This window comes from Xiphophorus couchianus, chromosome 16 (assembly GCF_001444195.1).
Source record: "Xiphophorus couchianus chromosome 16, X_couchianus-1.0, whole genome shotgun sequence".
NCBI lineage: Eukaryota > Metazoa > Chordata > Actinopteri > Cyprinodontiformes > Poeciliidae > Xiphophorus > Xiphophorus couchianus.
The window spans coordinates 14,340,115-14,365,177 of record NC_040243.1 but is presented as its reverse complement, the minus strand read 5'-3'; the positions used below and the strand labels follow the sequence as shown (position 1 = coordinate 14,365,177).

The following is a 25,063-nucleotide window of genomic DNA, read 5'->3' as shown; positions in this document are numbered from 1 at the left end:
CTCTGAATGGCATCATGTTTAGCCTCATTCTTAATCACGTTGCTACCTTCAGATTGCCTTTTTCACTTCTGTTCGTCGTATCTTCAATTTGGATATTGAGAGCCTGAAATCAAACCCCAATCTGCAATTTAAGGATATTTTCTCCATCTTAATTTGATCTCTGTGTGTGGATATAGCTGTGCATTCAGATGATGTGCTTTTCTCAAACATTCATGAGCAGATCAGCTTATTAAACACAAGGTAGGTTTGCATTTTCAGCAGTGATTTTGTGTGTCCTGCATTTTGGGGAATATTAACCTTAATCACTGACTGATCAATTAGAAAACATATGAGCCACCAGGTTGTGATGGCAACATTCTTTAGTTTGGATGGTTTTACTGAGGTGAAAAGCCTCGGATGTTTAGTGACAGGGAGGTGTTTAAAAATGAAAGATCCCCAAGATGGATGCCACTTGCTGCTGTTTTTGTGTTTCTAGCTAAGCTAACTGCTAATATAAGAAGCTGAAACCAGTTCAAATGGTCAACCTTGTGACCACTTGCATGTAAAAACCCAGATATTTAGAAATATAAGACACACAACTATTTTTTCTCACTGACATTAAAACAGACTGTTTTTTTTTTTTTGCTAAGAGTAAGTTAGTATTACCACAATTATTGCTAGATGGTAAAAGTCGGAGTAATGAGAAAACATTGCTGATGCTTCCATATTATAGTATTTACAGAGATTTTGACCCATTCCTCCTGACAGAATTGGTGTAACTGTTTTAGATTTGTGAGCTGCCTTGCTTTCACACACCTTTTTAGCTCTACCCACAATCCATCTCTCTGTGATGATAACCTGTCCCATATCTTGAGCTGTTGCTTCAATATTTCATCACAACGTTCTTTGCTTATGATGCCATCTCCTTAGTGAAGAGCACCAGGCCCTCCTGTTGAGTCATGACAGAAAGATACGAGCATTTCCAATTTGGTTCCATCTCTGCTTAATAAATAACACTTAAGATCTGATTTAAATCATTTTAGAAACAGATAAGGACATGGAAATAATTTTATTTTCACTCGTACTGTATGTGAGGATTCATGATTGCATCTGTACTGGCTTGTATGACAGTTCTGAAGATAAATTAAAGTGTTACGATGAGATTTTCAATATAAAATTGGTGGATAACAAAAGCTGTATCCTTGATTGTAATAATGAAAGCGCTTCTACTGCCTTTAATCTAACACTTCAAATAAAATATATATTCTCCCGCTTAAGATACTCATCTGTACTGTCTTATATTCAACATGACATTCTTCATTTGCAGCTAGCTAGTCTGCATAAGGAAGCTTTTGCAAATATCATCCTGCTTTGTCATTCAGTCATAGCAGCAGCCTGGATGCTGTAATTTAATTGGTCATTTTATACGGCTCTTTTGCTACCAGGGATATGCTTGTGTATACACTCCAGATAGCAACAGAGCCAATCTAATTGAATGTAGATAAGAAAAAATATTGAAGTTTGGTTAAAGAACAAACTTAATAATTGAGCAGAATCTTTATGCGAAACAAGGTTTAAGTGTGAATTTAATCATTTCTGAAAGTTTCACACGTCTCTGTACGCAAAAAGAAATCCCACCAGTCCCCACTTCCCACAGCCGTTCTTCCTTCAGATCTCTTCCCCCGCCCGGCTCCTTTCATGCTCCTCACGTCTCAAACTCACCGCCGTTCATCACCTCTGCTCGCCGTCTTCTGACAGGAAGAGATGATTTTTCACCACTGATCCTCCATCAGCATCCCTCTATTAGGAGATGCTTCCGGCTCAACACGTCTCTCAGAGAGTGATTTGCAGTGCTGTTGTTCAATATCTGTGCATTACTGAATATTTGTCATTATGACAGAGTCAGCTTTGCAATTCTGAAACCAAAAAGTTAAAAGAGATTTGATGGAAACCAAGAATGTGTATTTGTTTCATTTCATGGTACACCGACAGCCGTGTTCGCTTTAAATGATCACCTAATGGCAATATTTTCCCCACAATGGATGGCATTTTCTGCTTTCCAGCAGTGAGCAACAGAATCCCTGTCATGAATCTGACTGAGCGTACTGCATGACACACCCGACAATTAGTGATTTCCCAGATTACAGATGTTTGAAAGTGTCCAGTCCCTTGAACCCTTCATCCAACAGGGAGAGCTTTGTCTTTCCCAACCGTGTTGGCGCTCTTTTATGGGAATTTTTCAATCCAATCTACTCGACATCTATCCAAAGAATCCCATTTCAACCCTCCCTTTTCAGACAGCTAATTGAATCTGCAACTGACTTTTAATTAACAGCAGGGCTGAACTCCATAAAGTCGAATGATTTGCATACGGGTCTTCAGCCTCTTCCCCAATGCATGTCTGAGAGGCTGGCGAAGAGCCAAGAGCAAGACAGGAAGCCGACTTCGGAGAGAGAGAGAGAGAGGAAGAGAAAGAGAGAGGAGGGGTGGCAGGGTGGGACGAGGGGCTTCGGCTGGAGAAGGAGAGAGTGTGCCAACAAAGGAGAGGAGAAGCAGCAGACTAGGGAGGGATGAGACAAATGAGGGCAACACCACCTTATGCCCGTGCAGCAGAGGAGAGCAGCAGATATGCAAATACATGCAAAACATCGACAGAGCTTCTCAGAGAAACAGATAACTCCAGTGATTTTCCAATCAGGCTGGCTAATTATAAAAAAAAAAAAAAAAGGAAAAACATGACGCGATGCTATATCGTTCTCATCATACAAACAGATGTTAATTGGTAGCACATCGTCTCTATGCAGATAAGATGGGCAGACGCATTAAGAAGATATGGCAATGGGGTGCAATGCATTATGATGCACTCAAGCTAATACTGATGAAAAGAAAGGCAATTAAACCTTTAATTTTCTTTTTAACATGAACAAAAATCATTCTGCTTCCTGCGTAAATACTTTGTTTAGAACCTCCCTTCACTGTGAAAACGGCTGCTGGTCTTTTGGGTTTTGCTTCTTGCATATCTAGGAGATGAAGGTTTTGCTTATTGCTGCTGGTCACTCAGACTGGATGAGGAGCATCAGATGTTGCACTTTATCACACATTCTCAACTGGTTTAAGGTTGAGACTTTGACTGGGCCATCTCAACACACAAATTGTTCTACCTCAGGCTGTATGCTAAAGGTTTGCTGTCCTCGTCTCATGTTTCCTGCAGGTTTTTCTACAGGATCGCCTTGGACCTTTAGTCCTTACAGGTGTAAAGTAGAGCTGAAGTCAACTTCAGTTTCTGTGCGCAAACTTGGCGAATAAAGCCGATTCTGAGGAACACCCTCCCCACAGGATGATGCTGCCATGTGTCACTGCAAGGATGTTTTATTCTGGGTAAGGTGCTGTGTGCCATAGAGGCAAAAAGTTCTGATCTGAGCTGAGCAGCTTCTTCCACATGTTTACTCTGACCCCTACAGGGCTAATGATGAACTACAAGCGGAACGTCTTCCACAAGGGCATGGCTAACAGTTGTGTTCAGAGATTCATCCAAATGAAACCTTAGTTCTGAGCTTTTGGCTGCTTGTCAGATTACTGTTCTCCGTCAGTTTAGGCCGCGTCTTAATAGACTGGCACCATGTGTTAGCTTACATCCCTGGCCAGCTTTCTCCCCGGCCTGTCTGCAGTGTTCCTTGGTCTTTGTGAAGATGTCTTCTAGTAGAAAACAGCACAGCAGCTGTCTTCTAATGTTCTCTAACAAACCTCTAAGGTTTTCACAAAACTGGTTGATTCCATTCAATAATTAAGGTGACTTCTATGTTTCATTTAACGGTAGCAGAATGAAGGCGATACATGCCAACATTTCCAGATTTTATTCAGAAAAAAACCCCAACATGTATCCTTTTTTTTTCTCTCTGTTTTATTTTGATATAAAATCAAAATAAAACACACAGTAGTTTGTGGTTATGTGGCAACATTTCAAGGCGTTGTATATCCAGCCTTAAACAACTCCACACGTGCACAGCCTGTATTAAACAAACTGTTTGTGTCTGTCTTGGAGATGCCAAATTCATTAGTACCCATAAAGCATGCACCTCATTAATGAATGTCATTAAAGCAGGCGGCGAAGCGCTGGGTGGCTGCCAACGAGACGACTGCTAGGTGGCACGCAGGAGAGGCGGCGAGCCCCAGTTGGTGCAGAGCTGAGCTGCAGCTGCTTCTCTTGCAGTTTTTTTTCCCCCCCAGGAGGACAGAAGCAGGCAGGAAAAGAAACATGAGGAATGAGATTTCAAATTATGAGATGGCGGAGGGTTAAAGCTTGCGAAAGAGTGGCGGTTAAGGGCGTCATGGCTGTGTGTGGCGCTGGATGGAAACCATGGAGGATGGGCGAGAGCGGGTGCCATTTCGAGGAGCAATGATCCAAGTCGCCATTTTGAAAATCGCACAAACATTTAAAGCAATTACTTTAGGTTGAATGGTGAAATGTCATAAGGTTTGTTTTGAAGCTAAAAAAGTATTTTTTTTTCCCCAAGGGAGAACTAGTAAAAACTTACTTTGCTGACTATTTAGATTCTTTGGACTGAACATCCTTAAGTGTGGCCGTCTACTTTGGAGCTTACAACTCCTTTACTACACACCTCACCAACAGAGGAACTCATGCCCCAAGTAATTAGTGCTAATCAGCTATGCACTGACCATGTAGAGAGACATATTGATCCCACAAGGTAATCGAGGAATGGCTTAATGACAACTTAAGAGCTCGAGTGAGTAAATTACACCTGCGAATAAATGCTGTGGGGATCCAGTGTAGCAGAAAATGATCTAAAGCCTGGTCTTTTAATCTGAATAAAGTCCCCTGCATCCCCTTGCTATGAGGTGAATTAAAGAGAAAAAACAACAGCTTAAACAGGACTCTTATTGTGAAATAGTGGAAGTGATAGGATAAATATTTAAAACTTCAATCTTTATTTCTTTAAAATAAGATAAAAGAAACTTTGTTATCAATAATACAAGTACAAAAATGTATCGGAACACAGAGGAATATACAAGACAGAGCAAAACAGCGACAGAAGGACATTAGATATGCATGGAAGAGAAATATTGTTGGTACATTGTGGTCAACAGAGCAAAAAGTGGTCTGGTCGATGGAAGATAAATGACACGCGAGGACTAAAAGATGTCTAAATGTAATTTCAGGTGGAACCAAAAACCTGCTTCTCTTTCCAGTTTCAGCCGACGAGCTCACAAATCATCCTCCAATAAATAAGGCACTGAGGAGGATCCCCCCAAAAAAGCAGGAAAAGCTCGAACGTCTGAGCCCGTTTGTGTTGATATTTTTGAATAACTGGAAGACGAGTCTTGAAAAATGTTCACATTTTATAACGTGCATAAATACTTTTTCCATCTTAAATCATACTTTACGATATTTCTACTAAATAACGATGTTTAAAAAAATGTTGACATTTATATTTAACAGGATATGAACAAAGAATTGAAGCAAAACACAGGTTGTGATGCGCAAAAAGAAAAACCTTCAGGCACATCGTGTTATTTGGTGACTTTTAGCTGAGTTTACCGTTTTGGCATGTCAAACATTTTGGGAAAGAACTAGCTCATCTTCTTCCAACATGCTCTGATCATGTATTGATATTAAAACATGATCTTCATCAGTTTTTTATGCATATTATTGTAGTGTGTTCATTGAGACAAAACACTGTGCTTCTATTGTGGCACAAATTCCTACCATGGAAACAAAAACGCCAAACTTGTTTAACTGATTAAAGCAAATCAGACAAATCTGATCAGTTTGGTAGACAAAAAAAAAAACAAAAAAACTTTTTGGCACCCAAAATATAGACTGTAAAATTTGTAAGACATGAGGGATATAAAACCAAAGCTGCAGCACAACTTGAAGGCAGAACCCTTTCTTCTCTGTTTTGTCATCGGTAAAGATAAGTTTGAAAAAATAAAAATAAGGCAATAAACTGATAAAGAGTCCTTTAAGCAGAAGATGATAAAGTCCCTCTGACAGGATTTAGAGTTTTTACTCCACCTGTGAGATCAAGGCTGGGTGGAGGGAGGCTTGGAGTGGAGGGAAGATCAGAGTCTTGCATCTCGTGTGTTAGTCTGCAGTGGAGGGCAGGTGGCGTCTACATCTCGTGGGCAGTCAGGTGATGTTCAGGGACGCCGTTGGCATGAGCCACTGCAGTGTTGTTCTCATTGAGGCGCCTCACGCGGTACATTTCATAGTGGATGCTGCTGGTGATGTCCTTAATATTCTGCATGTGGGTCCTGAACAAAAAGACACATGAGAGCACGATAAGAGAAGATACCAGCCATTTAATCAGATTTTATTTTTGCTGTTTCTACAGATACATGGTTGTCAGAACCTATGCTTTTATAAAATGACTAAATATATTTTCAAACATGAAAATTTTGTTATTTTGTTATGCAGGCATTGAACTAAATTAGCAACAACAACAACAAAAAAAGACTTGGCAAAAACTTCAACCTGGTTGCTGGAAAACATTTAGACAAAGTCATGTTTTATGTAATGGCTACATATTTTTAAATTGTATTTTCATCTTATTATAGTGTCCATTTTTGGGAGTCTAGCTAAGAATTATGGTAGGACTTGTTGCCTTAGAAAGTTGGTGGCAGATTTGTGGAGAAAAGTTGCACTTTGTGGAGCAAACTCAAGGCAACAAAAAGTTGATGAGAACTCTAAACCTCCGTCTGATGAAAGCCACACAAGATCTGAATAACATGAAAACAACATGCAAAAATAAAAACAAAATCAAACGATAAAACACCATAAACTCGATTAATGTACTTGGGGAAGTGGCATATGACAGTATTATATTTTAACAAATTAGGATATGTTGACAATCTGCTGGTCATGTGCTACAACATGTGTTGGCTTTTTTTGCCAGTATTTGCTACATTTTCTCCTTTGAGGAAATTATTATCGTAAACCTACTGTAAAAACAAGTTAATCATGAAATATTTGTTTCATTTTGGATTTGTTTCATCCTAGCCTGAGTAGATGGCTAGGATGGAAGAAGTGCTTTAGAGCTACCCAGTCTGTCACTGAAAACACTTCAATTTTTAAAATGTTCTCGACTTTAAAAGATTGAGAAGTTTTCTAAGGCTGGTTTCTAAAAGATGGCCACAAGTACACAACAGATTTAAGAGCTGATCCAACTGCACCACATTAGTGCCAGCTGCGACTAGCCTCAAACATCCCAGTCTGGTTAATGTGGTTATTGTCAAATTAACTCCCTTACCAAAATTCACTTAAAAGATATCATAATTTCTAACTTTTCATATTTATTATCAACTTAAAATGTTTCACTCATACCATAGTGACAAACCTCTCTCAAATGATAAAAAGTGGATTAACTTTAAAAATAGAAAATCTATCATTTATTTAAAGCAGCAGGAATGAACAGAAATAAAAACAGATCCACCATATTTACTAAAAACCCTGCTAATCAGAATGAGAGCCATCTTTGATTAGAAGAAAATGAACAACTGTTAGAGTTTTTGTCAAAGTATCACAGAACTCCCCTAAAATCCCACCTCAAAGCCAAGTTCTCCCTAGTTTTATGTGCATGTTAAAATTAATGTGACATAAAAAGGTTGAGGATGCCAAAATCCACTCACCTGATGAGAAGGTCTCGTAAGTAGGCAAACTCACAGTGGGCGATGTTCTCAACTGCATGGGAGAGAGGAAATATGTCTTCAGTATTTCAAATAAATGAAGAAATCTCACAAAAACAATGTTTCAATGCAGAAGGTGTTTAAGTTGGGTTATAAGAATAGCCCACTAGGGGGAGGTGCAGATCTTGGTGCATTTTTTTTTTCAAGACACAAGTAGTTAATGCATGAACATAGCTACAGTCTGCTCTGATCTGCTGCACAGATCTCTGCAGCTATGCAAATAAGAGGAGATAAGTATCGCTGCAGAGAAACTACAGCAGACAAGTGTCTGCGTGTCTGCAGAGTATGCTGCAGGAAATGAAGCTTCTTTAATGAGAAATTTGATAAAGAATCACAGCGTTCGATCTGTAGTGGCTAACATAATTTAAAACAGAGGGAATGATTCGAGACGAAACATTGTTAACACTATCTGCATGACTAAAGTTGTTTTTGAGATTTTAGTAAAAAAAAAAGTAACATCCTTTAAAGAAATGTGGCTTTTTAAAGTCAAAGTCTAATAAAAAGCTTGAAGTAGCACAACAGTAAACTGGAAATTCTTTTACAGCATCAATTGTAATAACTGCATCTCCATTTTTTCCTATTAATTAATCAAAATATTTCCATCTAAGCTATAAAAGTACTGCTTTGATGATGGATCATAGATTATATGAGTAGGAGAAATTTACCTTCAATAGTGCCCCACTTGGTCTTCCTCCCCAGCAACCTTCTGCCGTTCACTTGGTACTCCTGATCGCTGCCCACGACCGCAAATGGGATCATCTCCTGCCCCAACAATCAGAGAGCCAAAGTGAATTACAAAGACTCTCCTAAAGCCTTGAAAAAATATTCACACCTCTTGAACTTTATCAGATTGTGCTACACTGCAACCACAAATAAATTTTAAATAATAGTAATAGGTCAACACAAATCAGTGGAAGACTAAAATGCAGCTTTTTTAATTAGTACTATTTTAAGATGCTTTCTAATGTTTCTGCTGTTTCAGGATAATTCTTAATAATTATATAGTTATTCCTAATAATTATGTGATTGATAAAATTTTATTGTTTTCTGAGCAGAGTGACTGTCCAAACGCCATGGTAGAAAATGTTTTGAATTTTGCAAAAATCCACCTATCAATACTTACAATAAAGTGTGACCTAAAACCACTTTTACTAATGACAAATGCCTGCATCACGTGCTGGAAGGCTTTACTCAAGAGAGACACTAAAATAAGTAGTACAGTAGCCATACAATTTCTTACAGTCGGTCTCAAAATCCTGTTAATCAAAGCTCTTACAATCTTCATCATCATAATCATTACTGTGAAGCCCTCTTCAGAAACTGTAATCAGAACAGCAGCAGCTGTAATTAATTGTAGCAATAAAATTCTTATCTACCATGATTAAAGAACAGTGTAAAATATGCAACTGTCAGAGGTCACTACAGTACTCACTTTTAAATAGATACAACTCTGCAGCGTGCGAGTGTGTTGTCTGACATGCTTCAAAAACGTCCTGTCTCAGACACTCCCACAGCTCCCAGTTTGGCAGGCGTAGTTTAAAAGTCTTAGTGAAAACTGAATGCTGAGTTTGCAGCTAAATTAAAAGTGAACTTGTTAAAGCTTTCTTTCCATAATGGTTTTCTTCTTGCCACTCTTCCACAAACACCAGATTTTATCCCTGTTGTTTACTTTGGTCTGCATTTGTTCGCTAATTTTCTCTAACAAACTTCTGGACTGATACTGAGATTAAATTACATACACGGCAACTAATTATGTGACTTCTGAAGGCGTCTTGTTGTCCTGAAGAGGGTTCAAGGGTTGTACATGCTTTATTATATTATTAGCTTTAGGTGAAAAGCCATATGCTCTTACCCTGATCTTTTCATTAATCATTCTGTCCTCTGCGTCCTCGTCAAATTCCTTCTGAGGGTACACATCAATCCCATTGGCTCGCAGCTCTTCCCTGATCTGATGAGAGCAAAACATACACACAAAATAAACTTCAACCTGCTAGTTTTAATTTATTCCTATATAGATATGCAACACATGCACTTAAATCGGATCAGATTAGTAGTAAATTATATCATACTTATCAATTATCATCTGTAATTGACAAAAAATAACATTAGATGTTTATACGTAGAACATAATCATGCCTGATCATTCTAAAAAAATAAAATGGAATAAAAAAAAACTCAGACTAAACTTTAAATTTTCTCCTGAAGCTGAAAAAAAAGATTACCTTCTTTTTGAAGAAGTCTCTCTCTTCCAGCGTGAGAGTATCTGCCTTGGCAATGACCGGGACGATGTTGACCACCTTGCTGAGACGCCTCATGAACTCCACGTCGAGAGGTCGCAGACTGAGGGGGAGAAAATAACAGAGCAAAATTACAAGAGAGAACAATGAATCATCTGAAAATTGCAATACTAGATTTGAGCAGCAGAGGGCAGATTTTCCCAACTATCCTCCCAGATCAAGTCATTACACGTCCATCAGATCTACTGGAGGCTTCAGGTCATTAAATAGCCAGAATCTCACAGTTTGTGGAAGCTTCTACATATTTTTAGATTCTGTCCAGCTAGTGTGCACTGAAGCAAAAGCACACAAAAAAATGACAGAAATGTAAAAACTGATTTCTTGCACCCAGAAACACTCTGCTCTGCCTGTGTTAGTCTTTTTGAGACGAGCTTTGAGCAGCTGCTGCTCACACTAAGTGACGTCTGAATTGGATCAACATGAAACACTGGCGGCTCGACACGGGGGAACCATTTCACACCCGTCCCCTGACCCATTAAAGACAGGCCAAGACACAAAAATAACAGAGCTGAGGTGCGGCGCTTGAACAGAGTCTCCATGGAGGACTCAGCAGTTACAAAATGTTTCCCCAAGATACTCGGCTTCAGTTTCAGAGAATGAAAGGAAATGTGTGCTGAATGGCTAGATGGGCACATGAGAATATGCGAAACCTCCTGCTAATTCCTTCTGTGAGTAAAACCCAGTCCCCTGAGCTCCAGGAACTGCAGACTGAGCCAAGTGAGTAGATTAGCCTGTTCAATAAGAGCCAGATGTTTGCATTTGTAAGAAATCCAGGGAGAAACTTGGTAAATTGGCAAGAGCAGCCTGTGTTTGCAGTGCAGTGGAATGGTGTTCTGGGATATGTTGGTTCTGAAGTAAAATGACAGGACTGTGTGAGTGTTGAAGTTGCAGAGTAACAAAGCACAGCCTCACATTTTCCACCTGAGAATAAACAAAAGGTCTGGATGAACACATGCAGAACCAGCAACAGTTTGTCGCAAAGGCAGTCCAGATTAAAAACGGTTTATACTTTCTGTGGGGATGCATGCAGGAAAACATGCTTTTTCAAAAATATTTTTTTTATTCATGTCAATTTGCTTTCAGACATTTTTTTATGATTATTCTACTTTGATAATTAATGTATTTGTACAGAAGCAATGCTTTGTCATCCAAAAAACAATTTTACTTGCATTTATTCTTTAACATAATAGCATTTTTTGTATACCTCAAAAACATGTGTACATGTGTGTAATATGCTGCCTTTAGGGAAACAAAAACAACATGAACATACTGTACCTCTGTGTTTATATATTTACAGTTTTAAAAAACCCTGAGAATCAAATATGATGAAGTTAAGATGGAAGTAAACAAAAGCCGACCATACAGCTCAGCTGCGAGTTTATATAAACCTGGTTTGTGTTTTGTATAAATTGAGACTTTTTCAGTGCTTTTTACAGTCTAAATCTGATTCATTTAGATTACGACATAATTCATTGTTATTGCGTGATAAATGATAAAATTCATATGCCCCAAGCCAAACATTGACAAAATGGTTGTAATAATGTTACTAATAATACCACACCACAAAATATTACGTTTTAGGTCTGTAAAAGTCACTTCAAGTATGGGTTAAAAATATCAGTTAATGTTATTGATTTATTTGACAAATAGCAGCAGTATTAAATACATGTACTAATTTTATTTGAATTACCAGTGACCAGTCGGGGGGATGAAGTATATGCAGCAGTGGATTCTGGAGTCTGGAATCCTTTTCTTCCTATTGATGTTGATTTCCTCCTGCAGGTACGCTTCATACTGGTCGTTAATAAACTTCATGATGGGCTGCCAGCTACGTTGATGGCAAAAAGGGTGAATCCATTAAGGGAAAAAATTTTAAATAGAGTATAACAGTATTTTGTAAGACAAAATTGAAATTAAGCTGTACCAGTTCTCATTGTTAATCTGGTCTCCAAATCCTGGTGTGTCAATGACGGTGAGCTTCATTCTCACTCCTTTCTCCTCGATGTCTGCACAAAGAGAAGCAATGTCAATAAGTGCCAACAGCACAAGATGATTCTGATCATAGAGGCTTGCTTCCTTTTCAGGATTTAGCAGCTGTGGGGGATTATGTGTCATAAATCAGCAGGAAAAGATGTAGTAAACTGAAAACAAAGAAAGGCCATATACCATGACTGATGGACTTAATTTCAATAGTTTTTGGGATCTTCTCCTGGCCGGTGCCCAGTACAGACTTCCTGCTGACTTTAGATTTGAACAAGGTGTTCATCAGAGTCGACTTCCCAAGGCCACTCTGTCCTGTAAAATGAGAACAATGCTGTTATAAATCTGCACATAATTAAAATATAACTAATTTAAAACTCTTATTACATGTAAGTTTCAGATCTAATGGGTCTAAGTGTAAACAGTGTCTACCTGCATCTATGTTATCAAAACTAACACTGCAATTTACTTTCCCCATGTTGCTACATGAATCAAAAAGGTACTACATTTGAGCAGAATAATCAGGAAGAGGGGGAAGTGACCATTTGAGAAGTAATCCTTCACAGTTTGAATTTAGGTTAAGTCAACAAGAACCACCCTGATTTATGGAGATTACTTCTAAAACACACTCACCTAGGCAGGCAGACAGCAGGGCATAATTCAAGCAATAGTTTAAAAATCTCAACAGCTGGAACCTATAGAGGAAGGCGCATTCATGCCAAAAATGTTCACACTAAAACTATGAAGTGGAACTACATCGAACACAGGGAAAGACTGTTTCCACCTGCTGATGTTTCATCTGTTTTGAGAACTGAAGGCTTACAAAAATATTCATACCTCTTGCACTTCTTCATAACCACTAACATCAAATTGTTTTTGTAAGTTTGAGTGCATAACTGAAGTGGAAAAAAAATAATGCAATACCTTGAATTCAAAAGGTCTGAGTCAGTGTTTTCAAAAAGAACCACATTTAATTTCCATATTCTTTTGGGGAATGTCGCTACACTCCAGTTCATACATCTAGATACAGATTTGATCTCATTCTTTTTTGCAGAGCAGCTCAAACTCAGTCAGACAGAAAGCATCTTTGACCTGAAGTTTTCAAATCTCCACACACATTCTTAATTGGATTTAGGTCTTGACTTTGACTGGGCCATTCTGGCATATAAATCTCCATTGCATCTCTTAATGCATGTTTAGTGTCGCTGCCGGACTTCATAACAGGATTTCTTTCAGGAGTTACCTGTATTTAGAATTTAACCATCAACCCTGACCAGCTTCTCCATCTGTACTGAAGTATCCCCACAGCATCATCCTGCCACCACTGTGTTTTCAGAGTGATGTATTAGTTTTCCACCTTACTGTTCTCTATGAAGACAACCATGTTCAATGTGGCTCTTCTCTGACTAGACCACATTCTTCAAGAGGACTAAGCTTTTAAAAGCCCCAGAGGTACATTCAAAGGGTCAAAAATATACAAGTACTTAGTTGTATTTATTTTGATTATGTTATTTTCTTTAATGGATAAAGAAATGAGTAAGTAGACATAGTAAATAAAAAAGGAAATGCATCTGTTCTGATTGGGTTACTTTAAAAATTTCTTGGTTTTGTAATTCTGTAAGCACAACCTGAAATCCTCTGATGAGTAAAAGAAGGTATTTTATCTCCAATTTATAGTAGCAAAATAAAGCATGGAAACAAGGGTTCTTTCATTTTACTCGAGACTGCTTCTCTTTCTTTCTCTTTCACATGCCAGACAGAAAAGGTGTCACGGCATCATCCTCAGGAGACGCCCTTTGGAAGTGGAGAGAGTTTTATGATGGTCTGGTTACAGCTGAGGTGTGTGTAATTAAAGATGTGTGATCACAGGACTCAAAGGCAGTGTGTTGGGCCTCCAACAGAGAGGGATGCTTGTTAAAATCAGTTTGACGCCTCTGCTTTCAGTCAAGGCTGATTAAAGAGACAAAAGTCAAGTCAGCGCAGGAGGAAACAAAAACGCGAGGATTTTTATGAGAAATGTGTATTTGGATGTGAAGACAAGAGGCTGAAACAGAAGTATAAACAGAAAAAAAGACATTTAAATTTAATATTACACATGTTTTGGGTTTAACATTATGTAGGAGGTTGCAAGATGTAAGGTGAGTACAGACTAGATGTTTTTTAGTGTGGAAAAATCACAACCTACCTACAACCATGATGTTGAGCTCGAAGCCCTGCTTCATGGCTTTTCTCCTCATCTGCTCCAGAATGGCATCAATCCCCACATAGCTGAAGTCCACCATGGCTCCACCAGCCTTCTCCCCATATAGATTACCCACTGCTGGGGGTACCATAGCCTCAGGCACCACCGCCTCAGACATGGCACTGCTGCTGTTGCTGGGGAACACCTCTGATCCTGCGTCGACACAGAAAGAGGGAGAGGCAAGGTTATACAGTTACTGTTGATGTAAAATAACAGAGGAACTAAGCATTTGATGGGAAGGAAAGGGGGTCAAATAAATGTCATCAGCAATGCAGGGAATGTGCAAAAGCGGTACTGGAAGCAAGATAAGGAAGTGGAGAGGAGATCTGCACAGCTGAGTTTCTTTAACAAAACGTCCTCACAGCAAGAATGGAAAGAGCTTAAAGCATTTAAGGTGATAATGAACAACTTTACAATAAAATAAAGTCAAAGCCAAACAATTACGCTTGACTTTGAAAGTTTAAAGCTTTACTAACATCTGGATATGAAACACATATAATGTTTAGAGCACATTAGTCATTTAAGTTGTATCTTCAATCTAGAAAAGCACCAGCTGCTTGGCAAATGATCGGAAGTGGCTAATTAAGTTCAGAATTGCATCATAGAGAAACAGCCGGTCCATTCACATAAACAGCAGAATACAAAAATACAACCAGACACAGAAACTGCTATCAGTGCAGGTAGTGAAGGGGTATGGTTTTAACAAAAGAGAAGGCACACAAACTTGTTTGAGTGCTGAAACAACACTAGATATTTTATTAAATATTTTCCTGTTTTTGTAAAAAAAATAAATAAATAAATAACAGGATTCTATAACATGCGTTGGTGATGCTTCTGTGCTCCACCAGCATATGGTGACAATGTTATCACTGCCTACATCAAAATGTAGCTAACTGGTAAAGATTCTCCCCAAAACAACTTGACCTCTTATTTTCTGCGACTCGGTTATCAACAGTTTCAGCTCACATATGAAGTTTATTGGAAATGAAGCCAGAGCAAAGCAAAACATAAGTGGAAAACCAATAAAAATACTTCAGTGTTGTTGTGGTTGCTAGCACAAAAAGTTAGAAAGGGCATGTGCAAAGTGGGTCAATAAGTAACCATTTTTAACAATCTCCAGACATTGACTCCACATTTACACACCACAAACAGTTTTTAAAAGTCGACTGTGCTTGCTTCCCCTGTCTAAAACATGCATGTTAGCTTAACTGGTGTGTGAGCTCTTCAAATTGCCTCTAGAGGTGAGGATGAGGGCAATGTTGTTTGTCTAATGTGTTTCAGTCTTGCTCTGATGGATTGGTGACCTGTTCAGGGTGTGCCTTGTCTTGCTCATAGGCGCTGGAGACGGGCACCAATCTTTCCTTTCTAAGCCTTTAAGGGTGTGGATAGGTACTAGAGCAGGGTTAATAGTTGACTACTCTATGAAAATCATAAAAAAAACATTGAGTATCCCCAAGATGGTTTCCTGAACATGAGAAAAGACACTAATTCTTTGGGAAATTTATTTATTTTAGGGGTTCAATCTAAATTACATCAATAGGTGTGAAATAACTTACTGAAGTGAAGAACACTAACACTTTAGGTATCTTAAATGTCTGCAAAGTGATTCCACCTAAGACTCTTCATATTTAATGAGACTTTCAATAGAAGCAAAAGTGATGATCTGAGAGATTTTGCCATTCCCACACCAACCCTGTTAAAACATAGTGAATTTTAAACAGATGTAGCCTTTATCCCAGCAGGCTGACTTTACTCAAGGAGAACCTATTAGAAAATATTTAGTTTTAGAGTACTTCAGATTTGGCAGGAAGTCACTGCAACAGCCCGTTTTAATCATTAGATTTCCTCGTGTGGATTAATAAGTTATATATTCAACGTTAAGCCCGTTTTCCAAAGCCTGAGCATGCAGAACATGAATGCGCCTTTAACAATGTAACCTGTCAGTATGGATTTAAACTGCCGGGTTTATATCTATGCTTTTTAGGTGCTGCAACCCTTTATAAGGCCTCCAGTATCCTCAGTATCTGTCCTGTTAATGTGAGACTGAAAAAGAAGCTGAAATACGATCTACTCCCAGCTGGCCTCCCTCGCACAGACACATCTACAGAGTGCATGCTTGGCTTTGTGCATCGAAACCCCGTCCTTGCCTCAAACATTTCTTGTTTGATCATATGGGTGATGGGTAGGCATGTACGTGGACATTCACGAAACAGAGTCCAGCAAACAATTCTGCTGCTTTGACATGAAAAAATCCAGACATTTCACTCAAATCACTTAAACCGCCATGGACCACTCCTGGTGGAAACACGTCAAATTGGCCTTAAAGTGATTAATGAAAGAAAAAAAAAGAAAACGGCAAAGAATAACACAGAAGTGGAAACTCTAAACTTCAGTCTCACTTTTATTGTAACTCATTGTGTGTATCCATGTGTCATAAAGACCCACCTATGGAAGCAGCTCTCCTGACCTCCTTTACCACTTCCCCTTCCTGTTCCAGGCAGCCAGTCAGCAACTTGCTGCATCTCAATGCCCTCTATCTTCCCTGTGCACCACCCATCTACACAGACCTCCGTTTTTCTTCTGTCCTTTTCCTCCCTTCAGTCAATTTCTTTACTTCTTTAGCCATGCATACACCAGTATGGGATGTGCGTGAAAAAATTTTGAATAAAAAATTGTATATTTACTATCTGCCTGTTCAGCCGGAAATATTTTATTTATCAGTTGTTCAGCCAGCTGTTTGGAAGTGCACAGCAACATATAAGGGAGGGGTTGCTATATTCTATGTAGTGGGTCCTTACAGTCTGACATTTTCCTAGGGATGTCATTAAATGTTTAAAATGTACTTTTCAAAAACGTTGTTCTACCTTCTCACTGAAAAAAATCCATTATTAACACCCATACTTTGTTAGTTTTCTGTTTGACTTTTGTTTATTGGAACTCAAAACGTATGGATAAAACACACAAAACCTATTCAAATCGGAAATGTTCACAGAAGTCTTAGCTAAATTGTTGATTTAGTCTCAAAGTGAATGTTTTATAGGTGTTTGAAAAGCACAGAATGGATGTCTAATTTTAGCTAAAATAATTCAGAATTGATGAGCATCTTGCCAAAGAGGAGAGCAAACCTGGGACCTTTAGAGATATTTTTCCATCATATTGAGCTGATTAGGTAAAAAAATGGAATCTTTGCTAAACAATTTCATATCTTCATGATGCTTTCATGACAATTTCTGTTCCCTCAGTTCATATGTAGGCTGTCTTACTGACAGGCTTAGAAAAACTAAGCCTTTGTCCATTATTTTATTTGATAGCACAAACATACATCTGTAATTTAACTTGTTGCAGCCAGTGTTTTAATGCAGTATAAGCTTGTGTCATTCTTGTGACTGGTATGAACTAAATTTGGTTTGAAGTTAGACACGTTTAGGTCTAAATGAACAAAGAAGTCTTGAGAAATCTTCCTGTATTTAGCTAAACACACTTTTGTTGGGTGATGAAACATTAGACGTAATGAATTACTGATCTACAGCCCTATGAATAATACTGCTACAGTGACAAAATAAGCAAACAAATCTTTTTGGGTGAGTAGAAAACCCTCTTATGTCAAGAAAAGGGACAACGAATAAAGGCGGCAGAAGGAGTAGAGGGAGTCGACTAAACGGGTTTTGCAGATTGAAGCAGTAAAGCTTCCCAAAGCTTTGTTCCTTGTCCTCAATGACTCTGAACTCCTTAGTTTTCCAAGCACTGTAAACAACTCTGCAAGCATGCAACACTGAAGAGGACCACCAAATCCAGGATCGTGGGAAACTTAACAGAAATAAATCACTTTCCTTACAGGTAGTAAACTCCTGTCTGTTTTAGTAAACATTCAATCCCAGAAGGGAGAGATGTTGATACAAGAATGTCTAGCTGTCGGTTAAATACACTTTTTCAGAGCTGTTCGTTTAAAAGTTGTTCAAACTATGACAGGGAAGAACCTGTAACTGAAGTTACAACTGGATATAGTGTCTACACTATTTATCAAACGGATGTATTCAGGATCTATAGATGTACTGCAGATCATAGATGGTTCTTAGCCAATATAAAGAGTTGTCTGGAGACAAGAAGTCAGACCGGGGATCTATAAATGAGAAACATTTGACCTGCAGTTTTAAAATGTCTCAGACTGGTGGGTCAGCAGCTGTTGGGCATAAACAAAACCCAAACCTTAAAACACTGACGGAGTCAAACAATTTCAACATTAAAAAAAAAGAAAAGAAAAAGAGCAGGATTATGTTTTAACACAAAATGGGTTTGGAGTTGGCTAACAGTAGAGCAGCAGGAAAATATCTGGGGATATATTTTCAACAAATGTGTGTTGGAAACTCAAAAATCTATGAACACACCACATCAAACTCTTTAAGGAGCTAACAAGTTGTTTCTGAGGCTAGAAGACTCAAAACCTTCCAGTTTCAGTGACAGATGTTTTTAAAAAAAAAAAAGTCAGTGAAAGCATATAAATCTAACTACTTAAATAGAAACCTTTTTTAATTGGCTAGACATGTCTACTATTTATTCAAGCTGCAAAAGAGTAAGACATTTGGCAGATAACAGGAAGGCTGGAAGGAGTATAGCAAAGCTATTATGTTTCCCCATTTCAGCTGAATTGAACATTGTGCATTTGCAAATGTTAGCATTTCAGAAATAGAGTTGAGGTAAGAATCTAAAGTTTCTATATATACATATATAAAAAACGCTTTACAAAATAATTTGTTCAGTAATATATTTTTCTCATACGCAAAAACACTGACAATTAAAACAAGCAACATCTGGCAGAGTTTTACCAGCTGTACAGTTTTCTGAACAAGACAGGAAAAGTTGGATGTCCTTTATATCTGGTATCAATTACAGAAAACTGAAGAAGTGATCAAACTTGTGGATCAGGTTTGTGTATTTCAAGACTAAGAAAAATTTTGATCTGAACACAACCTGCACACCGATTTTTATTATTAGCAGGGTCTAATAACAAAAATCTTGATTCTTACCAAATTATTTGGAGATTTTCAATGTTTTAGATTATATACATCATACCAGTAGGTCTTAATCATCTTTGACTTCAAGATGATAATCAGATCCACTTCAACAAGTTTTCTCTTATTTCAGGTTCAATAATGTCATCTCAGATAAACTGTTTATTTGAAATGTGCATGAGAGGAAAATTAATCTCAGCAACTGGAAAGCCCAAAAGAACTCATTGGACTTTCTGCATTGCTGTTTTCTATTAGTCACAAAAGATCATTTTTTTCCTTCTTTCAGCAGTATCGGATTTCTTTGCTTTTTGCAAATACAGCCAGCGGTCTACAAAACCACAAAGCATTTTTTCTAAGAGAAGAGGGAAACAAAAGCAGGGAGGGGAAAACATGAAGAAAGTATGGGGAAAAGGGTGAGATAAAGTTAAGAAGCAAAAAGGAAGCAGACGTTAAGGTCTTGGGAAGGGGGGCGAGTTAGAAAAAAGATAAAGGTCAGAGAAAGGAGGACGACACAGGAAAGCATTTAGAATAGAGGAGGGGGAAGGAAAAAGGAAAGACTGTGTGGATGGTTATGTTGTTGATTTATTCCACTTTTGGGCCTGAGGCATTCCTCACTAACTAACTACAGACCTCCAAACCGGGATGCAACTACATTTTAAACAGGCCGAACAAACATTTCTGTTCGCTGCACAATCCTCTTAAAAGTTACAGAATCCCTGACTCTTCATTATAAGTATAGAGGCGCTGCGGCCAAGACCACTGAGCCGTGCTACAGCTGTTCAGTGTTGATCTTAACGGCATAGCAAACAGGTCAGAGGTCATGTCCCAGTTTAAGTTGGAAAAGAGCTCCTCTGAGGTTATCCCTCTACATGACTACCAGTGGTTCTGACCCGCGGTACAAACTGGCTTGAGTCACAAGAGAGGAATCCAGCGTAACAAACGGACTGGAAACTTGGAACGCAGAGCGTTTTTGTAAATCACTGGGTCATTGGATCCCTAAAACTCTCATCCCATAAAGTGTCCGCTTTGTTTGGAAACTTTAACAACAGCAGGATACAATTTGTGGGCCTCTCAGATTTTATTTAGTAAGACATAATGGATTTGAACGTTTTATTTAAAGAACAAAGCGGACATTTCTTAGAGAGGATGGGTCAGAAAAATGCCTGCCTTGAAAGTGTCTGCTATTCTTTGAATGTTTCCACATTTGACCCAGTAAAACCACAAACTCCAATGTGTTTTATTGGGATTTCATGAGAGACTAACACAAAGTGTATAATTTTGAAGTGAAAATGAGATGATAGTTTTAAAAGGTTTTACAACAAAATATGCAGGACTTGTGGGATATCGCTGACAACAAATAGTTGTCCTGTCACAGATTCTCTGAGCTTTGGAGATCTTCAACTCCTGCAGGGTCACTGTTGTCTGGTTAGGCACTTCCTTTTTATTTGATGAACTGACCGAAGTTCACCAAGACGTTCCAAACGGCGGATTTGCCTTTTAGTCTTGGCCTGCTTCTCAGCAACTTCATCCTTGATGAAGCCTCTGAGGCTTTCACAGATTATCATTGTTTATACTGAGATGAAATTATAAATAGGTGGACTTTTAATTAGGTCTGAATCAAATTTCTCATTTCAGATAAAAAAAAATATATATATATATATATAGGCAATTGGAATAAGTGCAAATGGATAAAAAACATTTCAGATTTCTTTTTAAGAAAACCATGAATTATTTTCATTGCATTTCACAATTTTGTGTGAAAACAGATATGCAAAGATATGTGACAAAATATGAGGAATCTTTTCCAAAGCACTATTAAGTTTTCAGCTATAAACTATTGCCAATAACGTGCATACCAAAGCAAACACGGCATCTTTAAACAAATGACATACAGAAGTATCATGTTCTACTTATTTTGTGCAAGCACCACCGTTATTTCAAATCTAGGTGAATAAATAATCTTTAAGTGCTTATATGGAGCTCAAACTCAACGCATAAGAAAAACACTAAAAGCTTTTTTATGTGACTCATTTAAAACCATCTGCTTATTTTGAGCTATATCTTACATTCTCTGACAGGACAAAGGAGGTCTGTGTCTGAATCTCATCTCAACATTGCTGGATTTGGTTTCATAAAGATCCAAATGCTAAGTTCTTGAGACGGTTGTGGGCTGCTGTAAATTATCCTCGGAGAGATACAATCTAAAATGTTCTCCAGTTCCAGACTTTTCCAGCACTTCTCATAAGAAGAGAAGATGCCCCAATCCCAGCGGATAAACTCCAGCACTGATTAGTTTTATACTCCAAACCACATGGGGTTATGGCTGACAAACATGCATGCTTAAACAAACACTTTCCGCCCCGGACAGTTTATACTCTAATAAAAGGAGGAAATTGGTGGAGTGGCAGTGCAAGCAGGGTCTGTTGTGTTATTAAAGTCAGAGCAAAGCTGAGTTCCCAGAGTCATCATTCAGCTCAATGAAGAAATGTACACTTTGCCCTCAAGGGTCTAAACTGGACATCATGTCATCAAATAATACAATATGATGGTATAGCAGATGAAAGGATCCAATATTTCATCGGAGCAGATGAATATAACCCATCTGCTCGGTTCTTGTGTGATAAATTTCATTTGTACGCTGTAAAAACATACAAACAATTATTCCTAGGCTTTTAAAGAAATGCAAATTGCTGCAGTGACAACCGGATCCCACAGGTTTGTCTGGACTGCCAGTGGAATGTGTTCACTCTCCCAACTGTGGTGGCACACAAGAGAGTCGTTGTGTTTCTAGTCTCCTCAGCTGCTTCTGACACCGAGATGCTCACAAGGAAAGGATTTCTCAGCCTTCTTTGAGGTTTCATGTGCATATTATTAAACTCTAGCATGCATCAATGTAAAAAGTGCATGAGTGCATGAAGGAATGTTATGTTCTGACAAGCCAATCCAAAACTCGTTTGTTTAATTTCTATCTCGACATCTATAATTATGGAAAGCAATTCCACTGCTGAACGACATTCCTCACATAAATGCAGTTGAGTGAATTTCTATGGTTTACAAAACTATACAGGCCCGAATAAACTAAGAAACAGTACCGTAAACATAAAAATGTCAGTTTTCAGAAGATGTTGTAGCAGATATGAGCCGCAATAAATATTTTTGTAAAACACAATTGGAATCAAATATCAAATCAATTTAATATCTTTTCAATGATATTAATTGCATCTAACCCGCTAATTTTATCTTTATATTTTTACAACTGTGCTACAAAAAAATAGGCTGTTTCTAATTTATTTATGAATAACACTAATATTTAATGACAGTAAAGCAGATTAACAAAGGGTTTTTAGAAGGGAAAATTTTCAAATCTAAAGGGTGGTTCTTTAAACACTTTCTGCAAAATAAGTTAAATTAAAGCTTAGCAAGCCATTGTTTGCTAGTTGCTCACAGCCAGGGGATTGTAATGTCATTAGTCTGCCTGGGGAAATGTTTATCTTAGTAATTGGGTCAAATTGTATTTGTGAAATGGTTGACTGTCAAAGAATAGATCCATGCGGCCAGGGAGATCAGAAATCTGACCTCTGTCCTCACACATGGCTGACCTCAACAAATGTCCAGACAAATGCCTCATCTCATGGTCACAGAGATTTTAACCTTCAAATGTAAATGAATGGTTATAAATATGTAAAAACTACATGGTGGGATGCAATAGGGTTGATAAACGTGCTTACAATTGTGACTGCTTTTTTAAAACATAATGTGAACAATAGATAATAATCAGGAAAGTATTTATCAGCCCAGAATAGATAGCTCAATAACAACACAAGCCTACTTCTTAATGAACTATGTAATCAGAAGAGTCTCCAGGCTCTGCAGCACACAGCAGTCTGTCTGTATGACGTGATGGTGTTATTCAGGTTCTGTGCGGCCATCAGGACGAGTATTTATGGACTGTGACTGATCCACATACTAAACTCAAGAGTGCACTCAGGAACGATATATCCAGGTCTAAAGTACTGAGCATTTATTTTCTTCAACCCATCCTTGATTTTATTTGACTTAGACACTGCGTATAAGTGATACTACTGTTTCATTAAACAAATTAAATACAATCTCTACTGCATCATTTGTTCTTTACATTATATGATCCTTTTTAAGAACAGACATCTGCATTTTGGTCACAATCTGCGCTGCTTATCTCATAACATGAGCAGCAGCAAGATAATTTCAATTTGTTTTAAAATAAGCTATTTTGATTAGTATGTGATTCTCAGACTGTATATCAATTTTTTTTCATACAATAAAGAAAAAAGGCACTAGGTGTTAATCATTCCTATTTATTATAAATTCTATCATATTATGTCATTACTATCTTAAGACAAGTTGTTTACAAGAACTTAATGTACAGAATACTAAACTTTTTGACATTCTGCTCTTTATTTAGAAGCATATAACCTGCTGATAATAGTTGAGTGGCATACCTGCAGTAGGCAGAAAAGCCACTCTGTGCTTGCGACTGGAGCTTCAAAATGAAAGTTTCATCAATAAGAGCAATGTGTGGTGATCCCTTTAGTTTCCATCTACACCATGACTGTTTTTTAAATGACTGGATATATTTTCAAGCAATCAAAATGGTATTTCTTTAAGCAAACTAAGTGTTGAAGCTTTCTTACAACAAGCTAAACAGCAGTGTACAGTAACTGGTGGGGAAGGGGCTCTCCTATTCTATACTTGAAGTGGGGAATGAAAACACGACTCAGTCACTTTGGCATCTTCTTAAAAAATGTTTTTGATTTATTAAAAACAGTTTTGAAACCACAATATTTGTATTCCTCACTACTTGACACTGTTTTCATTGTTACTTTAATATTAAAAGAGTTGGATTATTGATGTACTGTCTGTATCGGTATCATAGTCACCATTTGATCTTTTTTTTCTCCAAACACTCATAAGAGATACTTAAAACCACAATATCTGATACTATTATTCATACCTCTCTTTCTTATGTTCCACAAAACCAACATTTATGTTTTACATCTTATTCCCTCCAGCCAGATCATGTAAACTAACAGGCTATAGAATCGAAACCTTATCAGTTTACCCTCAAGGAGTGCAGGTTGCATTCATGAGATGTTTTGCATTACAAATTTATGACGCTGGATTCCAGTAAGACTGCATTATCCAACGTCACTCACCAACCGTCTTGTTCAAAAACACAGAAGGTAAAAATGACCTGTTCTGCATCACATTAAACACTGGTGAAAGGCAACGGTCTGTTCTTGGCTTTCAATGCTCAGAGGACACAACAGAGCTCCTTTCAACAGCCGTGTGTGTGTAAAAGTGTGTGTTCTGCATGCCTTTGAGGGAAAACAGAGGCTGACGTCTATCTGGAAAGGTGAGGGGCGGTTGGACTTTTCCAACGGTTTGATTTTATGACAGAGCAATGCTTGAGCAGTGAACAACAAAGACTGGGATGACAGAGAGATGAGGCCCAGAAACCACGACCACAACAATGGCAGAAAGATGAGACAGCAGAGCAGAAAAGAAACAATGAAGGTGAAGAGAAACATAATCTAAAGGGGGTAAACAAAAAAAATCCCAGAACAATAAAGAAAGAAACCCTTTGATTTTCCTTAATAGCAAGTTTTTCTTAATAGAAACTCAAAAAATGATGGCTAACCTTTCACTATTGGCTATAAGTAATCATTTACTATTCTTATTAAAACTAAACTGACCACATGTACTTTCATAGCACATGTAAGTACACTTACCGTGTACAAAAACTGTACGTTTTTACAGTACAAAAACTGCTTTCTAGAATTTAAAAATGGTCAAAATGACAAGAAAAAAACATT

General features: G+C 37.9%; 1 protein-coding gene and 1 long non-coding RNA gene across 6 annotated transcripts in view; one reads left to right on the top strand and one right to left on the bottom strand.

Annotated features, from left to right (window-relative positions):
* Positions 1-4,905: 4,905 nt before the first annotated feature.
* The window catches only part of LOC114159742 (septin-9-like), a 93,569-nt gene continuing 73,411 nt past the window's right edge, over positions 4,906-25,063 (bottom strand). For all 5 annotated transcript variants that reach the window (XM_028041847.1, XM_028041851.1, XM_028041848.1 and 2 more), the window contains 9 exons: positions 14,146-14,355; positions 12,147-12,275; positions 11,905-11,986; positions 11,671-11,808; positions 9,906-10,023; positions 9,536-9,631; positions 8,349-8,445; positions 7,627-7,678; positions 4,906-6,252 (listed from right to left, as the gene is read on the bottom strand). In XM_028041847.1, the coding sequence (XP_027897648.1) occupies positions 6,111-6,252; positions 7,627-7,678; positions 8,349-8,445; positions 9,536-9,631; positions 9,906-10,023; positions 11,671-11,808; positions 11,905-11,986; positions 12,147-12,275; positions 14,146-14,355 (1,064 nt within the window). In that variant the 3' untranslated portion in view covers positions 4,906-6,110. The remainder of the gene's footprint in view (positions 6,253-7,626; positions 7,679-8,348; positions 8,446-9,535; positions 9,632-9,905; positions 10,024-11,670; positions 11,809-11,904; positions 11,987-12,146; positions 12,276-14,145; positions 14,356-25,063) is intronic.
* LOC114159748 (uncharacterized) lies at positions 6,259-6,746 on the top strand. The gene is made up of 2 exons (XR_003598659.1): positions 6,259-6,625; positions 6,662-6,746. It is a non-coding gene; the product is annotated as an uncharacterized LOC114159748 (long non-coding RNA).